This window comes from Lethenteron reissneri, chromosome 21 (genome assembly GCF_015708825.2).
Source record: "Lethenteron reissneri isolate LAM-NWPU_2019-01 chromosome 21, ASM1570882v1, whole genome shotgun sequence".
NCBI lineage: Eukaryota > Metazoa > Chordata > Hyperoartia > Petromyzontiformes > Petromyzontidae > Lethenteron > Lethenteron reissneri.
The window spans coordinates 9,459,635-9,474,956 of record NC_083799.1 but is presented as its reverse complement, the minus strand read 5'-3'; the positions used below and the strand labels follow the sequence as shown (position 1 = coordinate 9,474,956).

At 51.5% G+C, this 15,322-nt stretch overlaps 1 protein-coding gene across 1 annotated transcript; it reads left to right on the top strand.

Annotated features, from left to right (window-relative positions):
- Positions 1 to 226: 226 nt before the first annotated feature.
- LOC133345194 (homeobox protein DLX-6-like) lies at positions 227 to 15,086 on the top strand. The gene is made up of 3 exons (XM_061555738.1): positions 227 to 1,218; positions 4,960 to 5,153; positions 13,093 to 15,086. The coding sequence occupies exons 1-3, from the start codon at positions 768 to 770 to the stop codon at positions 13,447 to 13,449; spliced, it is 1,002 nt and encodes a 333-aa protein (XP_061411722.1). The 5' UTR covers positions 227 to 767; the 3' UTR covers positions 13,450 to 15,086.
- Positions 15,087 to 15,322: the final 236 nt, after the last annotated feature.

The window sequence follows — 15,322 nt, the reverse complement described above, 5'->3', positions numbered from 1 at the left end:
ATCAATTAAAGTCCTTGCACGGGAGGGTGGGGGGTGCAGGGGGCGCGGGGGGAGAATGAGCAGGAAGTATCGAGGAAAAGACGGCGTTTTTTTTTAATTTTACAAATTAGCTCGTCTGTTTGGATTGGCTCGTTAGCGTGAGCTCCTGTGCTCCGTGTAAATGTCCTCGTAACTCCGCGTCGCACCACAGTCGGAGGCGCGTGCGTCCGTGTCGCGCAAGACAGCGCCCGTTGTACGCTTGCACGCGTGCCCTCCCCACGATCCCCTCTCCATCTCTCTCTCTCCACCTCTCTCCATCTCGCCGTGTGTGCCGCGGTTTCTCGGGTGGCGAGCGCGACAATTACGCGAGTTAATATTCATGTCGCTCCCGTCGTGACGACAGCCTCGGCGCGGCGGCCAATGGGCGCTGCCCGAGGCCCTGCGCGCGCCCTCATGCGCTATTCTCCCCGCGCTCATGCATACACATCACAAGCCGGGGCCACTCTGGGATGAAGTTTTTACTCGACTTCGCGTAAAAACGCGCTACGAGGCGTCGGAAAACTTGGTAAAAACGACACCTTGGGATCAATTGCGCGAGCCTTCCCCATCCACCCCCTCCACTTCTACCCCGCCCCCCTCCCAGCGCAACCCTCTTGCCAGTGCCCGGCCTTCGAAGAGACTCAACCGCTCGCCCGCCGGCCCTCCCGCCTATCCGCCCGCCCGAAGAGGGTCGCGCCTGCAAGCCACTGTGAGTCGCTGTGCACCGAGAGCGGGGGTTATGCGTCTCGATGATGACCATGAGCGCAATGGCTGACGGCTTGGACGCTCCCCACGACTGCAGCGTAGGTGGTGGTGGTGGTGGCAGCGGCGGTGGAGGCGACGGTAGTGGTGGTGGTCGTGGTGGTAGCGGCAAGTCTGCTTTCCTGGAGTTCGGACAGAGCGGACTTCAGCACCAGCAGATGCTTAGCGTGCCCTCCTCTTCATCAGCGACGGCGTCAACAGTGGTGGGCATGGCTCACCACCACGCGCACCACTACCCCGCGCACTGCCTCTCCTCGACCGGGCACGACCCTTCCTCGTACGCCGCTTCGTCCTACCAGAACCGACCGCTCGGCTATCCCTACCTCAACCCCATCGGCGCGGGCGCCAGCAACTCGCACAGCGCCTACGGCCTCAACGCGCTCCCCTCGTACCAGCCCGGATCGGCAGCGCTGAGCCAGACGCGCCTCGACGAGAGCGGTAAGGGAGTCGCCGCGTCCGTGCGGTTTGTTCGCTCGCCCTCTGCTTTTTTGCAACGCCCGCGAGCAAAAGGGCGCGACTCGAGCGAGCGAGCGAACGCGCATAGCAAGGCAGCGCTTCTTCGCAACTCGCCGTGACGACGCGAGAACTCTGCGCTTTCAAGGGCAGATGCAAAACAGATATATGCAATGGACTTAATGTGTAATGGCGATGTAAATGATGCTGTGTCTATAACGCGCATCGGCTACTCGGCTGTCCTAGTCCGCCTAAGTCGTCTGCGAGCGACGCCAAACGCGGACGATGTCGCATTCAATGGGCGTAGGGCAGTTACAGCCCGTGTTCAAAGTGCACTGCGTTGTTTGATGATGATGACGATTTACGATGATTATGGATGTCTCGTTTTTGGGGTGGGGGTTTGGGATATTTGTTTCCTCTGCTCTTCGGCCGCCCTGTGCCAGTTTCCGTCGTTCCTCGTCCACGTTCTCAGCAAGCGTTTACTCAAATTCCACTCCCTCGCGAGCCCGAGTTCACCAGACAGCAAATGTATTTCCGGCCTCCTCATGTATGTGCTGTACGGCAGGGGGCATTTCTCGAAAAGTCCACGCTGGTTTTTCTTTGACGAACGAGTTTACTTTTTTTGTTACGTATAGATAGATTTAGTTAATTGTGCCCGCGCACAACTGCCAACCGAGCAGCACTTATTCTGTTCAATGGGAGCGGAAGATGTCGGTGTAAACGGGAAGGCACCTCCGATTAGCGCGGTTGACTACGTATGGTGCGAAAGAAGTGCAACATACATACACACATACAAGGCGCACTTCGGGGGGATCGCGAGCATCGGGGTTAGACTCACCCGTGAGTCTGCACGGAAACAACTATGCTCTACCGGGGAGTTCATTTTGCCAGCTGTCGTCAGAAGCTGCGTTAGCGCCTCGCGCGTAATAGGATTCGGCGGTGCGTAGGGACGACGTCCCGCGGGCCGTATTCGTTTTGCGATGTCTGTCTCTGTTTCTGCCAAACGCATTCGCCTGGAAGCACCCCCTCCACCACCGCCGCCGCCGCTCCCCCAGCCCCCCAACTTCTCCCGAGGGCATCAAATTGTGTTTGTTGCGACGCTGATTTTAAGTCGAGCCCGATCGCGCATTCATCGGTGTTAGGGGTTGGGAGATGTGTTGCCTATAACTGATATCGACGCGGAGTTAAATAAAAAAAACAATCCGACAAATATCACCGCGACACGCGGTCCGCTCTAGGCCGCGCGTGCAATTTCCACGCAAAAAATCAATCGCGTCTACCCGCCGCTTGGCCGATCGCTCACTTTCGTCCAACGTTTGATGTTTTGGGCGAAGAGGTGCCCGACGTCTCCTCGTCTCGATCCGTCACCACTAAAACATTGTGCGGGCGAATTGTGGAGGCGATGAGCCATCGACACGCGCACGTGCGCGAGACGCCGTCAGACGCACCTCTCGTCGATGGAGATACGCGGCGCGATTTCGTAAACAACACGCGCACGCGTGCACCAAATTCGCACGCAAATACATGGAACATGTGCGAAACCACGCGCGCATAGGGTTTTCGGCGGATTAATTTGACTCTTCAAGTGCAGTCTCACAAACCATCCCTTTTCCTTCCCTCCGTAAAACGACGGCCCCTTTGCTCTCCATCAAGCAACACTGCGACACGCACGGCGCTTGCACCAAGACGCGGTTATAAATCCACGTTGCGCTGTGACGAATCCCGTGCTATGCGACGCGCCTCTATTCACATTTGAATCATCCACGACGACACATTCCAGTGTTGAGTTGTTGAGTAGAGGTATGCGTTTAATTAAACACGTGAACATTTGTATGTATTATTACTCTACGTTTTTTTGTTGCACGAATTGCAATAAAAAAAAACTTGAGATCGGGCCAGATGTGAATCTGGCTCCGATGTCTCGCGTTAATGTAAAAATGTTATTCGCGACGCGACGCTGAGAGAGCACGAGGAAAGCAGATGAAAACACGCGCACAGCTTGTGTGTATGGCTACTGTGTGCTACACCGAGTCTAGGTCGACTCAGCCTTAAATACAATTGCTATTGCGGGTCGCAAACACCAGCCCTCGTGGAGACAAAGGCGGCCAGCCTGGTCCTGGCGTCCACGATGCTGCTCTCCCCCTTCGTTGCACCATCTTACTCAAGTGTTCTTCGTCTTTGTGTGAAACGCACCTCCGATTAGCACGGTTGGCTACGGAGGGCGCGCAAATGAGTTTAACGTACGCACATACACGAGTGCAAGTGTGTACATTGTACGAATGTGACAAACGCCATTACAACATGTGCTTCCATCGGATGTCGCTTATTCTCCTCTGCTGCTCCCACGGTCCTTTGCCCCAGCCATCCGTGCTGTCAGCTGCCAATCGCGTCGTCGATCCCTGCCTATCATGGCCTCTAGCTCTATCACGTAAAATGTAATCGAGTATTGTGTTCACGCACAGCCTCTTGAGAAGCGATTGCCTGTAGCCGCTATGTAAATATACAATTTGCAGTTTAACATTTAGGCTTTCGCCAGCTATGTTGTCCGTAAGAGTTTTTTTTGGGATGAGATCGCGTAATTAGAAATGCGTCGTAAAACCCGCCACCACCTGACAGCCAATTAGTAAGGGTTGCCACAAATATGGCTGTCGACTGATGATGCTAGTTGTAATTACTGGCGAGACGTCGTACTCAAATTGTAAATGTTGCGGATTTGCTCTCCAACACAGCGGTGTGTTGTACGAGTAACGAATTGGCCACGTTCTGTTTACGCGACAAACCCCTTACTAAATTGGCTGCGTCGGGTGGTGGCGGGTTTAACGACACGTGGATTATTTACGCGATCCAATACATAAATAAAAATCCCCACCTTAATTTTACAATTTGCAATTGAATTTTACAACACGAACGCGTGTGCATCGCGTGCGTACGCTGGTACAAAAAAAGAACACCCCGTGTATACCGACCAGGTCTGGATGCGAGCACCACGTGCCGAGGCGCGCACACGCACGCCTGGATAAATATCCCTCGTCCCTAACACCTCGTGCACCAAGTCCAGGTACAGCACACACCTTGGCGGCACGGCGCGCACCATAGTTGTGTACGCGAGTACAAGCTGGAGTACAAACACCACCACCAACACCACAACGTGCACCACCGTAGCCGGGTGGCGGTGCTGGCTACGCTGCACGTGGCCGCCTGTAATCCAGCCACTGTGGATGGCACCGCACAGATGTTGCAAAAAACTCCCTCCGCGTTGGTCGTCGAGGAGGTGACATAACCCTGGCTCGCCATGAGAAGGCGGTACAGCACGTGGACTGATCTCCATCTGTTTCCATCCGTACGGGGGTCGAGTGATACCCGCCCCGTCGCGCGGGGCGTGGGGATTTCTCTGGTCGCTCCGGTTCCCTCCGACACGTATAATAATAACAACAACAATAATCATAATCACACATAATTCTTTCACTGAAAACAACTTTAATAAACAAAACCAAAAAAATCCCCACGTAGCAGGACCCTCCTGAAAGAGAGTCCAACGACTGAGCGTGACCTTCCTGGTTGAAAAAAAAAAATAACCACCGTTGTGTAACACGTCTGAGTCTTCAACGGCGTGTGCAGCACGAGCACGCGCGCTCCGCGAGCACAACAGCTTCCTGGCAGCACGGCACCTTCACTGAGCGCCCCCTCCCCCCGCCGTCCCCCGTGCGTGTCGCCTGCTCGGATCAGACCCCGAGAAGACGCCCGTGATTCAGAACGGGGAGCTGCGCTTCAACGGCAAGGGCAAGAAGATCCGCAAGCCTCGCACCATCTACTCGAGTCTGCAGCTGCAGGCGCTCAACCGCCGTTTCCAGCAGACGCAGTACCTGGCGCTGCCTGAACGCGCCGAACTCGCTGCCTCCCTGGGACTCACGCAGACTCAGGTGCGGTACGAGTGAGTTGTTCGACTCTCCCCCCTCCCCCACCTCCCACTTCTCGCTACCATTTCCCGTCGCCGGCCGGCGTAACGCACGAGCCCTTTCTTGGGTGCGTTTTAATATAGTGGTCGCGTGGATTTTTCTCCGAGTCCTCCGGCTTTTCCCTCCACATTTCGAATAAGCATCACGAGTTTAGATGATTTGGCCGCAATGCATTTCCCACGTGATAAGCCGCTTCGTTGAGCTATAATTTGTGATGACCAGATCGCTTCTGAAAACGAGCTAATGAGCTCAATATACCTTATGTGATAAAATAAAAAAAAATCTTTAAGGATACTCGTGATAATGATGATGATGGACGTATGAACTGCAAAAGAGACATTCTTTGCAAGAAATCACATGGGAGATGTTCACACCTACAACCTCATGTTCGCCGGTACCGCGTGGGCTTACCAACACCCATCGCATTGCAACAGTGGCAAAATGAAGGTGCGTAGCTGCCCACGGTCTATGTCGTTGTGGTAATTAGGCATACGGAAAAAAATGTCAATTATTATTATGCATGTACAATATCTGTAGTCATTGGCGCACTTGTTAATAATCGTGACCATTCGATACAAATGCACGGGTGTTTTTTTGTCGTCATCATCATCATGATCATTTTAATTTGTATCATCATTAAAGCACCATTTAATTTGTGACGTTTTAGAGTTTTGCCCACCTTTAGAATGATACCGATGGTGATAACAAAAGTGAGCTCGATAGTAATGGTCGTGGGAATTTTGACTTGACACGGTAACCGATCAACGGTCATGTATGGCTCACATATCGGGCCCTTTCTACGGGCTGTAAATTATGGTAATTGCCCGAAACGTCGTCTATTATATATATATATAACGTTTCATTTTAAGGCCAAGTAGTGTTAGTATTGACGACTGTGTTGACGTTGTTGTGTTATCTGTACACCGTGGCCTCAACGCTATAGCAACAACGTATACACATCTGGTTAATATATACATAAATGTTGTAAACATATGCCGAATTCACATTGAAATGATGATGATGGTTGCGTTCGAACCTTGCGCTCTTTAAAGTATGATAATTATGATAATAATTATTTTGAATTCATAAAATAAATTTTCATCTGGATTAAGCCTGGATATGGAACATTTCGTTTTGCCAAAGTTCCGAGCGTGTGTATTGACACATATCCACATCAGCTAATCAATGAGTAGCAGTGCATTTTCAAAGACACAAAATTGTCGTCACTACCCACACACTATCATTAGTAGCAGCAGTACCACAGCGGCGTGGTAAATTATGATGATACATCATTCTTGTTGTTGTTGTCTACATTTAAAACGCTGAGATCGTAGTAACCGAGACTCCCGCTAGCGATCGCACGCCGCAGTGAGTTGATGACGTGTGCAAGCGTTGCTTTTTTTACATTTTATTTGAGAAAACCAAAAAATGTCATGTTAAAAGCGGAAAGAACAATACTATACATTTATGCAGCATGGTGTAATTGAAGGATTATCAAAGCATCGTGACCGTTGTCTGTACGGATTGGCATGTTCAGCCATTTGCGCACTCATCAAAACCCAACAAAATGATAAACGTGCCATGGTCATCATCAACTTGATGGACGAACAAGAGAGAGAGAGTGTGTAGTGGTTAGCGCGCTGCTCTATAAACCCGGCGACCCGGGTTCGACTCCCGCTCACGGACAACACCAGTAACGATTATTTGAACCGTTCCCGGGCCTCCCCTAGGTCGACTCAGCCTCAAATGAGTGTCTGGTGCAGTGTGGAAACATCGCCACTGGGGAGACAAAGGCGGTCGGGCATGGAGCTGGCCACCCACCCCCTCGTGTACCGTTCCGGTCTTCATAGGTGCTCGCTAACAGCACTTGCCCCTACAGTCTGTTAAGGCTATACGGGGGATCTTGGTCTTTGTTTTTGCCAACTTTCAATAGGTACTGCTCTCGAACAGCACTTTCCACAAGATCCCTGCGTAAGGCTAGACCGGGGGTCTTTGTGTTTGTGCGCGCGTGACAGTGTACGTGGGCGTGTGTCCGTAATCACACGGAATCTCGTGTAATGCGCGTTTTTTAACGGGCAGAACTTTTATACGGATCTGTGTGTGTGTTTACATTCTCATTACATACGCGTATGTCCACTTTCAGTAACCAATCTAACAGTGGGATTTGATTCGGGCGTCAGACAAGCAATAGCTCTGCCACTTTGTCAAATCGTTCTGCACTGGGAGTTTTGTGTTTTGTATTGCGAAGTGGGTTTATCTTGGAACTGTTCGCGCGCCGCCGCTTTGGGGGGTCCACTTAGGGACGTGACGGCCATGCCCGGGTTTCTTTTTGTGCCTGAAAGTCAGCTTCTGTAATACAAAAAAATAATGGCATGTCAAGTGCAGCAGAAGGCCGCTTCTGTTGACGCAGCGCAGGCCTCCGTTTACGGCGCTGTCCGGCATGAGAGAGGTGACTGTGTTTACCATTTTAAACGCACGCCTGGCGAAGCAGATCTCACACTTGCCTTTCGCTGCCGGTCTCGTTGCTGCTGGCTTCTGTCGGGATATATTGATATACTGGCTTCTGTCGCACGGTATATTGTCAAGGTTCATGTTTACGTTAATTACATCTTCGGGTTTTTACCCTAAATGTAACGCTTTGGCCACGTGTTCAACGGGTTCATGGTGTTATCAGGGCGAATTTATTGCGTTATAAACACATGCAACATGTTTCAGAACATACCTATTTGAAGGCCGGCACACATACATATACACACACGAACGCACCCTCACGGACGTATATCTTTAACAGACTATTGGAATACATGTTGTTAGCGAGCATCTAATAAGGCCTCAACGGCACACGAGGGGGTGGGTGGCCAGCACCACGCCCGTGTTTACACACCGCACCAGTCGACCTATGGGAGGCCCAGGACCGCTTCAGATAATCGTCACTGGTGTTGACAGTGAGCGAAAATCAAACTCGGGTCTCTGGGTTCGTAACACAGCGCGCTCACCGCTACACAACCACTCCGCACAAACAACAACAACAACCGCCATTCGCCACTAAGTGGCGTTGACGTCACCACGATGCTTGTGCAAGGCTATGTGCACCTTGAGGCCACGTGAAGTGTCAAACGCCCGCTGGCAGGAGGGTCACGGGGCAGACCCAGATGCCACAGGTCGACTGACTGAGATGACTGGCTGATGCACCACCTGTGCCCGCTACTGTGCCAACTTGCCGTGCTTTAGCCACCCGGCGCTCCACTCGTTGTTGTGAGCGTCGCTCCTCCGCCCTCCGTTGTTGTTGGAGGGCGACTGCCTCCAACTGCCCAGTAGCAGCCTTCACGAGTCTCCTCCACAGAGGCCGATCTTGACACCAGTCATCGGCAAGTCCACTCAGCTCCACGTTCTCCTGTACCACATCACTCCATCTCTTCTCTAGCCCGTGTCGCACCCGTTTAGCCCCCTCGATCCGGCCGAACAAAAGATGTTTAGGCATCCGGTGGCTGGGCATGCGGGCTACATGACCCAGCCAACGCAGCCTTGCCTACCGGAGGAGCACATCGATAGGACTTTGTCCACATATTTCAAGGATTTGTGAGTTCCTCACACAATCCAGCCTGGTTAAACCCAGGATGGCTCGTAGGCAGGCCAACCTAAATGTTTCTAACCGGCGAAGATGTTCCATTAGGGGTGTCCACGTTTCGCAAGCGTAGAGAAGGGAGGGAATGCCCGTGGCCGAGAAGACCTGAAGCTTCGTGCGGAGTGATAGACCAGGTAGCTTCCACACAGCGTTATGCAACCGATGAAAAGATAATGCCCCTCGACTGATTCAGAGTGAGACCTCTGCTCTTAAACCGGAGCCAGTCATGAGCACATTGCCCAGGTATGGGAAACTCTCCACTCTCTCCACAACTGCCCCATCACCGATTGGGAGTTGTGGGGGTAGAGTGCCCGATGGTACAAAATACCCAGGCAGGTGCTTCGTTTTGGTGGGGCTGATGGAAAGGCGTACCACCTCTTAGTGGCCCACTCATGTTTCAGCAGCATCGCCTCTAACTCCTCCTCTGAGTGAGCCGCATATACCAGGTCATCGGCATACATAACGTGGTTGACCAATAGGGAGCCATTCCTTGACCGCACCCGGGCATCGATCAGTCTCCCATTGTATCTGTACCAGATGGAAATTCCTCCGGTACAGCTACTGAAGGCTTCACGAACTACGTGGTCGAAATAGATGTAAAATCATGTTGGAGCCAGAGGACATCCCTGTCGAACCCCAAGGTGAACAGGGAATGGCTCCAACTCCCGGTCACGTAGTTTTACCCGGGCCCGCTCACCATCATGAAGTCCTTAAATGATCGTGAGCAGCGGGTCAGGGACTCTGAAAGCACAAAGAACAACCCAGAGCCTAGGCCTACTCATGGTATCATAGGCCTTGACTAGATCAATAAAGCAGAGATGTAGACCTTGTTGGAATTTCCTACACCTCTGTAGGAAATTCCAACAAGAAAATATGGCATCTGTGCAGGACCGCCGTTTCCTGAAACCACATTGGGGCTCCTCAGCGTGCCTGGAAAGGCGGTGTTGAATAATCCTTGCCAGGACCTTTCCCGGCACACTGAGGAGTGAGATGCCCCTGTAGTTGTTACAGTCTGTGCGGTCGCCCTTCTTAAAGAGGGGGACCACCAGGGAATCCTTCCAGTCCTGCAGAACCAGTCCAGTGGTCCAGACTGTTGTTATGATGTCATGTAGGGCAGTCTGTGCACAAACGCCACCCTCCCTCAGCATTTCGCTTGGGAGATCATCTCTGCCCGGTACCTTTCCTGGTCTCAGACTCTGGATCGCCTTCAGTACTCCCTCAACAGATGGCACCTCAGACAGCCACTCACAGGGGGTGACTTCCTCTTCCAATATTTGAGGCTCCGCAGCCTCAGCAGGGTCATCCCCACTTTGTCCCACGATGTTTTCCGTGGAGGGATTTCCGCTCCCACAGGACTTCACAGAAATGCTCAGTAAATCTGCAAACCTGTTCCTGAGGGTCGGATATTGGATCACCGTTTTTTCCCCTAATGATGGTAATATGTGTGGCACTGCAGGTTACTTTTTTGATGGAATTAAGTAGGGATATGTAATCGTGGGCCATTGAGGCAGACTCCATCTCCTTAGCAAACCGCGACCACTACCCATCCTTCCCATCCTTACAGCGCCTCACGGCGCTCCGAACCTCCGAGCGAAGGCTGCGGTAAGCCTCCTCTTTCTCAGACTTGGGATGCTGTAGCCGATGAGAGTGGGCCTATCGCTTTTTCTCAGCCAGCTTGAACACCTCCTCTGTCAGCCAAGGTCTCTGGGAAGGTCTGGAACGCGTACCCAAAGCAGCCATTGCAGCTGCCCGAGTCACAGTCCTAAACCTCACCCATTTACCCTCTGGAGGAGTGGAGGACAATGCCAACCCCAGCCGCAAGCGATGATGAAATTCACGCTTGCAACTTTCATCAGCTAGCCGAGACCAGGCCACCTTAGGTTTGAATGGGGTCCTGGGTGTACACCCACCATCGGAGTGGAAGAATGGCAGGCGCATCTTACAAATGACTAGTCGATGGTCAGAGGGTAGATCAGCTCCACGGTAGGTCCTGGTGTCATGGACATGGGCTTGCATTCGCTGGTCCGTCACTATGTAGTCCAGCAGATGTTCTTGCTTGGACCCGGCATGCATCCATGATGTTGTGTGGATGCGCCGATGCCGGAACAGTGCGTTGGTAATTACAAGCCCATGGGCTGCACACAAATCTAGCAGCCTCCTAACGTTGTTATTGCGCTGATCTCACCCATGCCTTCCAATCACTCCAGACCAGGTGCCAGCATAAAGACCAATTCGGGCATTGAAGTCACCCAACAAGATAACTCTATCCCGAGGGGCCACTTTAGCCAGCACCTGTGACAGGAGGTCATAGAAGGCATCTGACTCATCGGCCTTGCGTGCATCCCTCTACGGATGTTTGTCTTCGGTGGGGGCATATGTAACCACGACCACCACTCCTCACCTCTGGTTGATGGGAAGGCGAGCCCAAAGTAGCCTGGGGCTTACAGCTTCCCACACCTCACCGCTATGCTCCCATGCCCCCTTGATTATTTTGTTCAGAAGAAGAGCCATACCCTGTTGTTTGGCAGTCTCCTGCCCGAGTAGAGGACTGTCCACCCCTCATGGTGGCAGGAGCCAGAGCCGGTCCACCGTACCTCCTGAATGCCACAGAGATCCAGGCGGTACCGGTCCAGCTCCCGACAGAGGAGTGGGAGCCTCTCCTCCGCAGTGAGCGTTCGAACATTCAACATGGCCATCCGTAGTGGCTTTGTGTTGTTTCTGGAGGAGCCCCGAGGGTAAAGATTCAATCTCTTGGCTCCGCCAAATGGGGTTTGGCCAGGGGCCTCCGGCACAAGCTTGCTTATTAAATTTTTTGGTCGTAGTTTAGTGGTAGTTAATTGAAGGCGGAGAGGTTACCAGCCCCTCGCATCCATCCAGAGCCCCCATTTAGCCGCTGTGGTGGTCACAGACGCCATGAGGGGAAAGGCCAATCAGAATTGGCCCTACCCCCCACAGCACTGTCCACGGCAGCGTTGCCCGTCCGGCACCACGAGGAGGTAGGGGGTTGTTTTACCGGACAAACACACACATACACATACACTGGCAGACATAAATATATATGGGCAAGAAGAGCGCACGTGTGGTCACCACATCTATGCCTCTATATAAGGAACTAAACAGGTCGGCTTCTCCTCAAATCTGGCTCTCACCTGATGAAGCTAGTTGTAATTACTGGCGAAACGTCGTACTCAGATTGTGAATGTTAGGGATTTGCTCTCCAACACAGCGGTGTGTTGTACGAGTAACGAATTGGCCACGTTCTATTTACGCGACAAACCCCTTACTAAATTGGCTGTGTCGGGTGGTGGCGGGTTTAACGACACATTTATATATTTACACGATCTAACCATTGCCAGATTATCCTAGTCGCAAAAGTAGCTACATATGCTATGGGCCCCGCACTTTCACGGGCCCTGCGCTAAATGCTTTCAAGCTTTCAATTTCACTTCAGTGATTCTGCACTTGCTCTATTACTATAGTACTATACTGCCTTCAACTTTTATGAACGACTGGGTTTTAAGGTTAGTGATTTGTCGTATTATCTGGCTGTATAGCAAATGAAAAAATACTAATTACTTTACTATGCAAGTAAAACATTTGTGTTTCATATTTATGTTTTTTTACTTTATGTAGGGCCCCTTTATAAACACATGCTACAGACCCCGCACTGGCTTAATCCGGCACTGGATCTAACCCAAAAAAACTCTATTATGGATTATAATGGTCGCGAAAGCTTATGTGTTAAACTGGGAAATATAACAACTGGTGTTACCAGCGAATCGTCACCCATTACGCGCCGATTCGGCCACATTCGCACGCTCTGCTCCCGCGCGCCAGTTTTGATCACCCACGGGTGCAAGGGCGCATGCGTGCGAGTGTGCATCGCACGCCAAACCGTGCGATCGGTAAATGTGCCATGAATTCGACAGCGGGGGTGGGAGACTGACGATGCATCTTGAGGACAGGGGTATACACGGTGGACGCGTATGAAGGATGGACATGGAGAGCGGGTTAAGGGTGAATATGAATTGAGCTGTGGAGGGTAAGGAGATGACATATAGAAAGGGGTCATTATTGTTTTTATATGTATATATTGAGCCGTAGAGGGTAAAGTGTGTGAATGTATGGAGCTGTAGACGATTCGAAGGTTAGATGGTCGGCTACGATTGGCACGGTTGGTTAAGTACGGTGCGAAAGAAGTTCAACATACGATAAACGCCCGCTCAAAGCAAACGTAGCCCCAGCGAGCACAAATGACTCCCGGCCTGTATTCCGCAGGTGAAGATCTGGTTCCAGAACAAGCGCTCCAAGTACAAGAAGATCATGAAGCAGGGAGGCGCAGGTCTGGAGAACAACCCACTGCAGCTGAACACGGGCTGCCTGCCTCCCAGCCCGAGCTCTGTCATTCACCCGCATCAACAGCAGCAGCAGCATCAGCAGCAACAACAGCAGCAGCATCAGCAGCATCAGCAACAACAGCAGCAGCAGCAGCAGGGGCTGTCAACATGGGACTTGCAGTCAAACGTGGCTTCTGCCAAGGTGTGCATGCCTCCCAGCGCCTACATGAGTCCATACTCTCACTGGTACTCACCCGCCTCGCATCACGAAACTATGCAAACCCCGGGACTCATGTAAGCCGAGTCTGGAGTGAAGGATGGCAGGGCTGACGGAGGATTGGCCACTGGTGGTGTGATTAATATTATTATTGATTATGACGATTGCTATTACTGTTATGATTACGATTTCACTTTTTTGCCGAAGCCGAAATCAAGCATTGGGCGCTTTTTTCTCAAGGTGCGCCCATCTTACGTGGGCGACGATGATGATGATTATGGTGGCAGTGATGTTGATAATGGTGACGAATCATAATGATGATTGCAGCTGATTTGAATATTTAAGTAATTGATGATGACGATAAGAGTTAGGTTGACTATTAAAACGAAGATGGGAAGTTATCACTATTATTGTTATTATCATCATCATCAGGGCGATTGTCATGATTGTTGTTGAACGTTACAATATGATGATCATTGATGGCGAAGGTTACGATGAGAAAGAGGAGGCAGAGATATACGGACGCTGTCTTTTTGGTAAAAAAAAGAAATGAAAAAACAAAACCAGTGAGCGATCTTCTCGTTTCACACGAAAACACGTGACCCCCGTGTCACCCTTGGACAGTCTCATCGGATACATTACACTTACTTGCTCTTTGTTGTTCCTTTCGTTCAATATCGTCTGTGTTGATCATCGTAGTGCCTTTGTTGTTTTACGTGCGAACATTGACGCGTTATTGTCAGTCGAAAGCCAGCAAGATGATCGAGGAACCTATACATTTTACACACAAACACGCACACACTCACAAAGACTTCCCCGTTGCACCTCCGATTTAGCGCGGTTGGCTACGTACGGCGCGAAAGAAGTTCAACATACAGTAGAGACAACAGACTATTGGGGCAAGTGCTGATTGCGAGCACACGAGTGACGGTTGGCGGCGAGCACCACGCCCGGCCGCCTTTGTCTGCCCATAGAAAATCTTTACGCACCGAACCGGGTGCTCATGTCGAGGTCGAGTCGACCTAAACGAGGCCCAAGACTGGTCCAGATGATCGCCACTGGTGTTGGCCGCGAGCAGAAACTGAACTCGGATCGTCGAGTTCCTAGCGCAGCGGGCGAACCGCCACACGACTGTTCCCCACACACGCGCGCACATGGACAAACACTCACAAACACAAAGACAAAGATCCCCCGTATAGGCCGAACAGAACTGTTGGAGCAAGTGCTGTTAGCGAGCGCCTATGAAGGCCGGCACGGCACACGAGAGGGTGGGTGGCCAGCACCACACCCGGCCGCCTTTGTCTCCCCAGTGGTGATGTTTACACACCGCACCAGGTACTCATTTGAGACCGAGTCGACACACACACATGCACAGTTGCCATGATAGCTACAGGAAAACGAAAACATGAATATGTAAAAAAAAACACAACTCTATGTACAATAACGTAACACGCACGCAGTCTGCGTTTGTGTTTCTGTCGTCATTGACTGAAATGTTTTGCAGGGCATTTCAACTCTTGTTTGTATATATTGCCGGGTTTTCTAGATGTAAATAATATATGACACATGTTTCGTAGTTTTTTTTCCATATTGTCACAATAAAAAAAGTAACGTTAGACTATATAACATCGATGAATCGTGTGTACTTATTCCTGTGTGTGCGTATGGTCGTGCGGTGTGGGGAGGGGTAGTTCAGCGGTCAGCGCGCTGTGCTACGAAGCCGGCCACTCGAATTCGATTCCAGTTCACGGCCAACAGCAGGTGACGATTATCTGGTCGGCTCAGCCTCAAATGCGTACCCAGGTGCAGGTGTGTAAACATCACCACTCGGGAGACAAAGGCGGCTGGGCGTGGTGTTGGCAACCCACCCCCTCGTGTGTCGTACCGGCCTTCGAAGGTGCTCACTAACAGCACTTTCCTCCTGCACGCTTGTCTTTGCGGGAGGCTAACCTAA

Coding starts and splice junctions, on each gene's coding strand:
- LOC133345194 (XM_061555738.1), top strand. CDS start 768: ATGATGACCATGAGCGCAATGGCTGACGGCTTGGACGCTCCCCACGAC. Junction 1,219..4,959: donor GACGCGCCTCGACGAGAGCG/GTAAGGGAGTCG, acceptor TGCTCGGATCAG/ACCCCGAGAAGACGCCCGTG. Junction 5,154..13,092: donor TGGGACTCACGCAGACTCAG/GTGCGGTACGAG, acceptor TGTATTCCGCAG/GTGAAGATCTGGTTCCAGAA.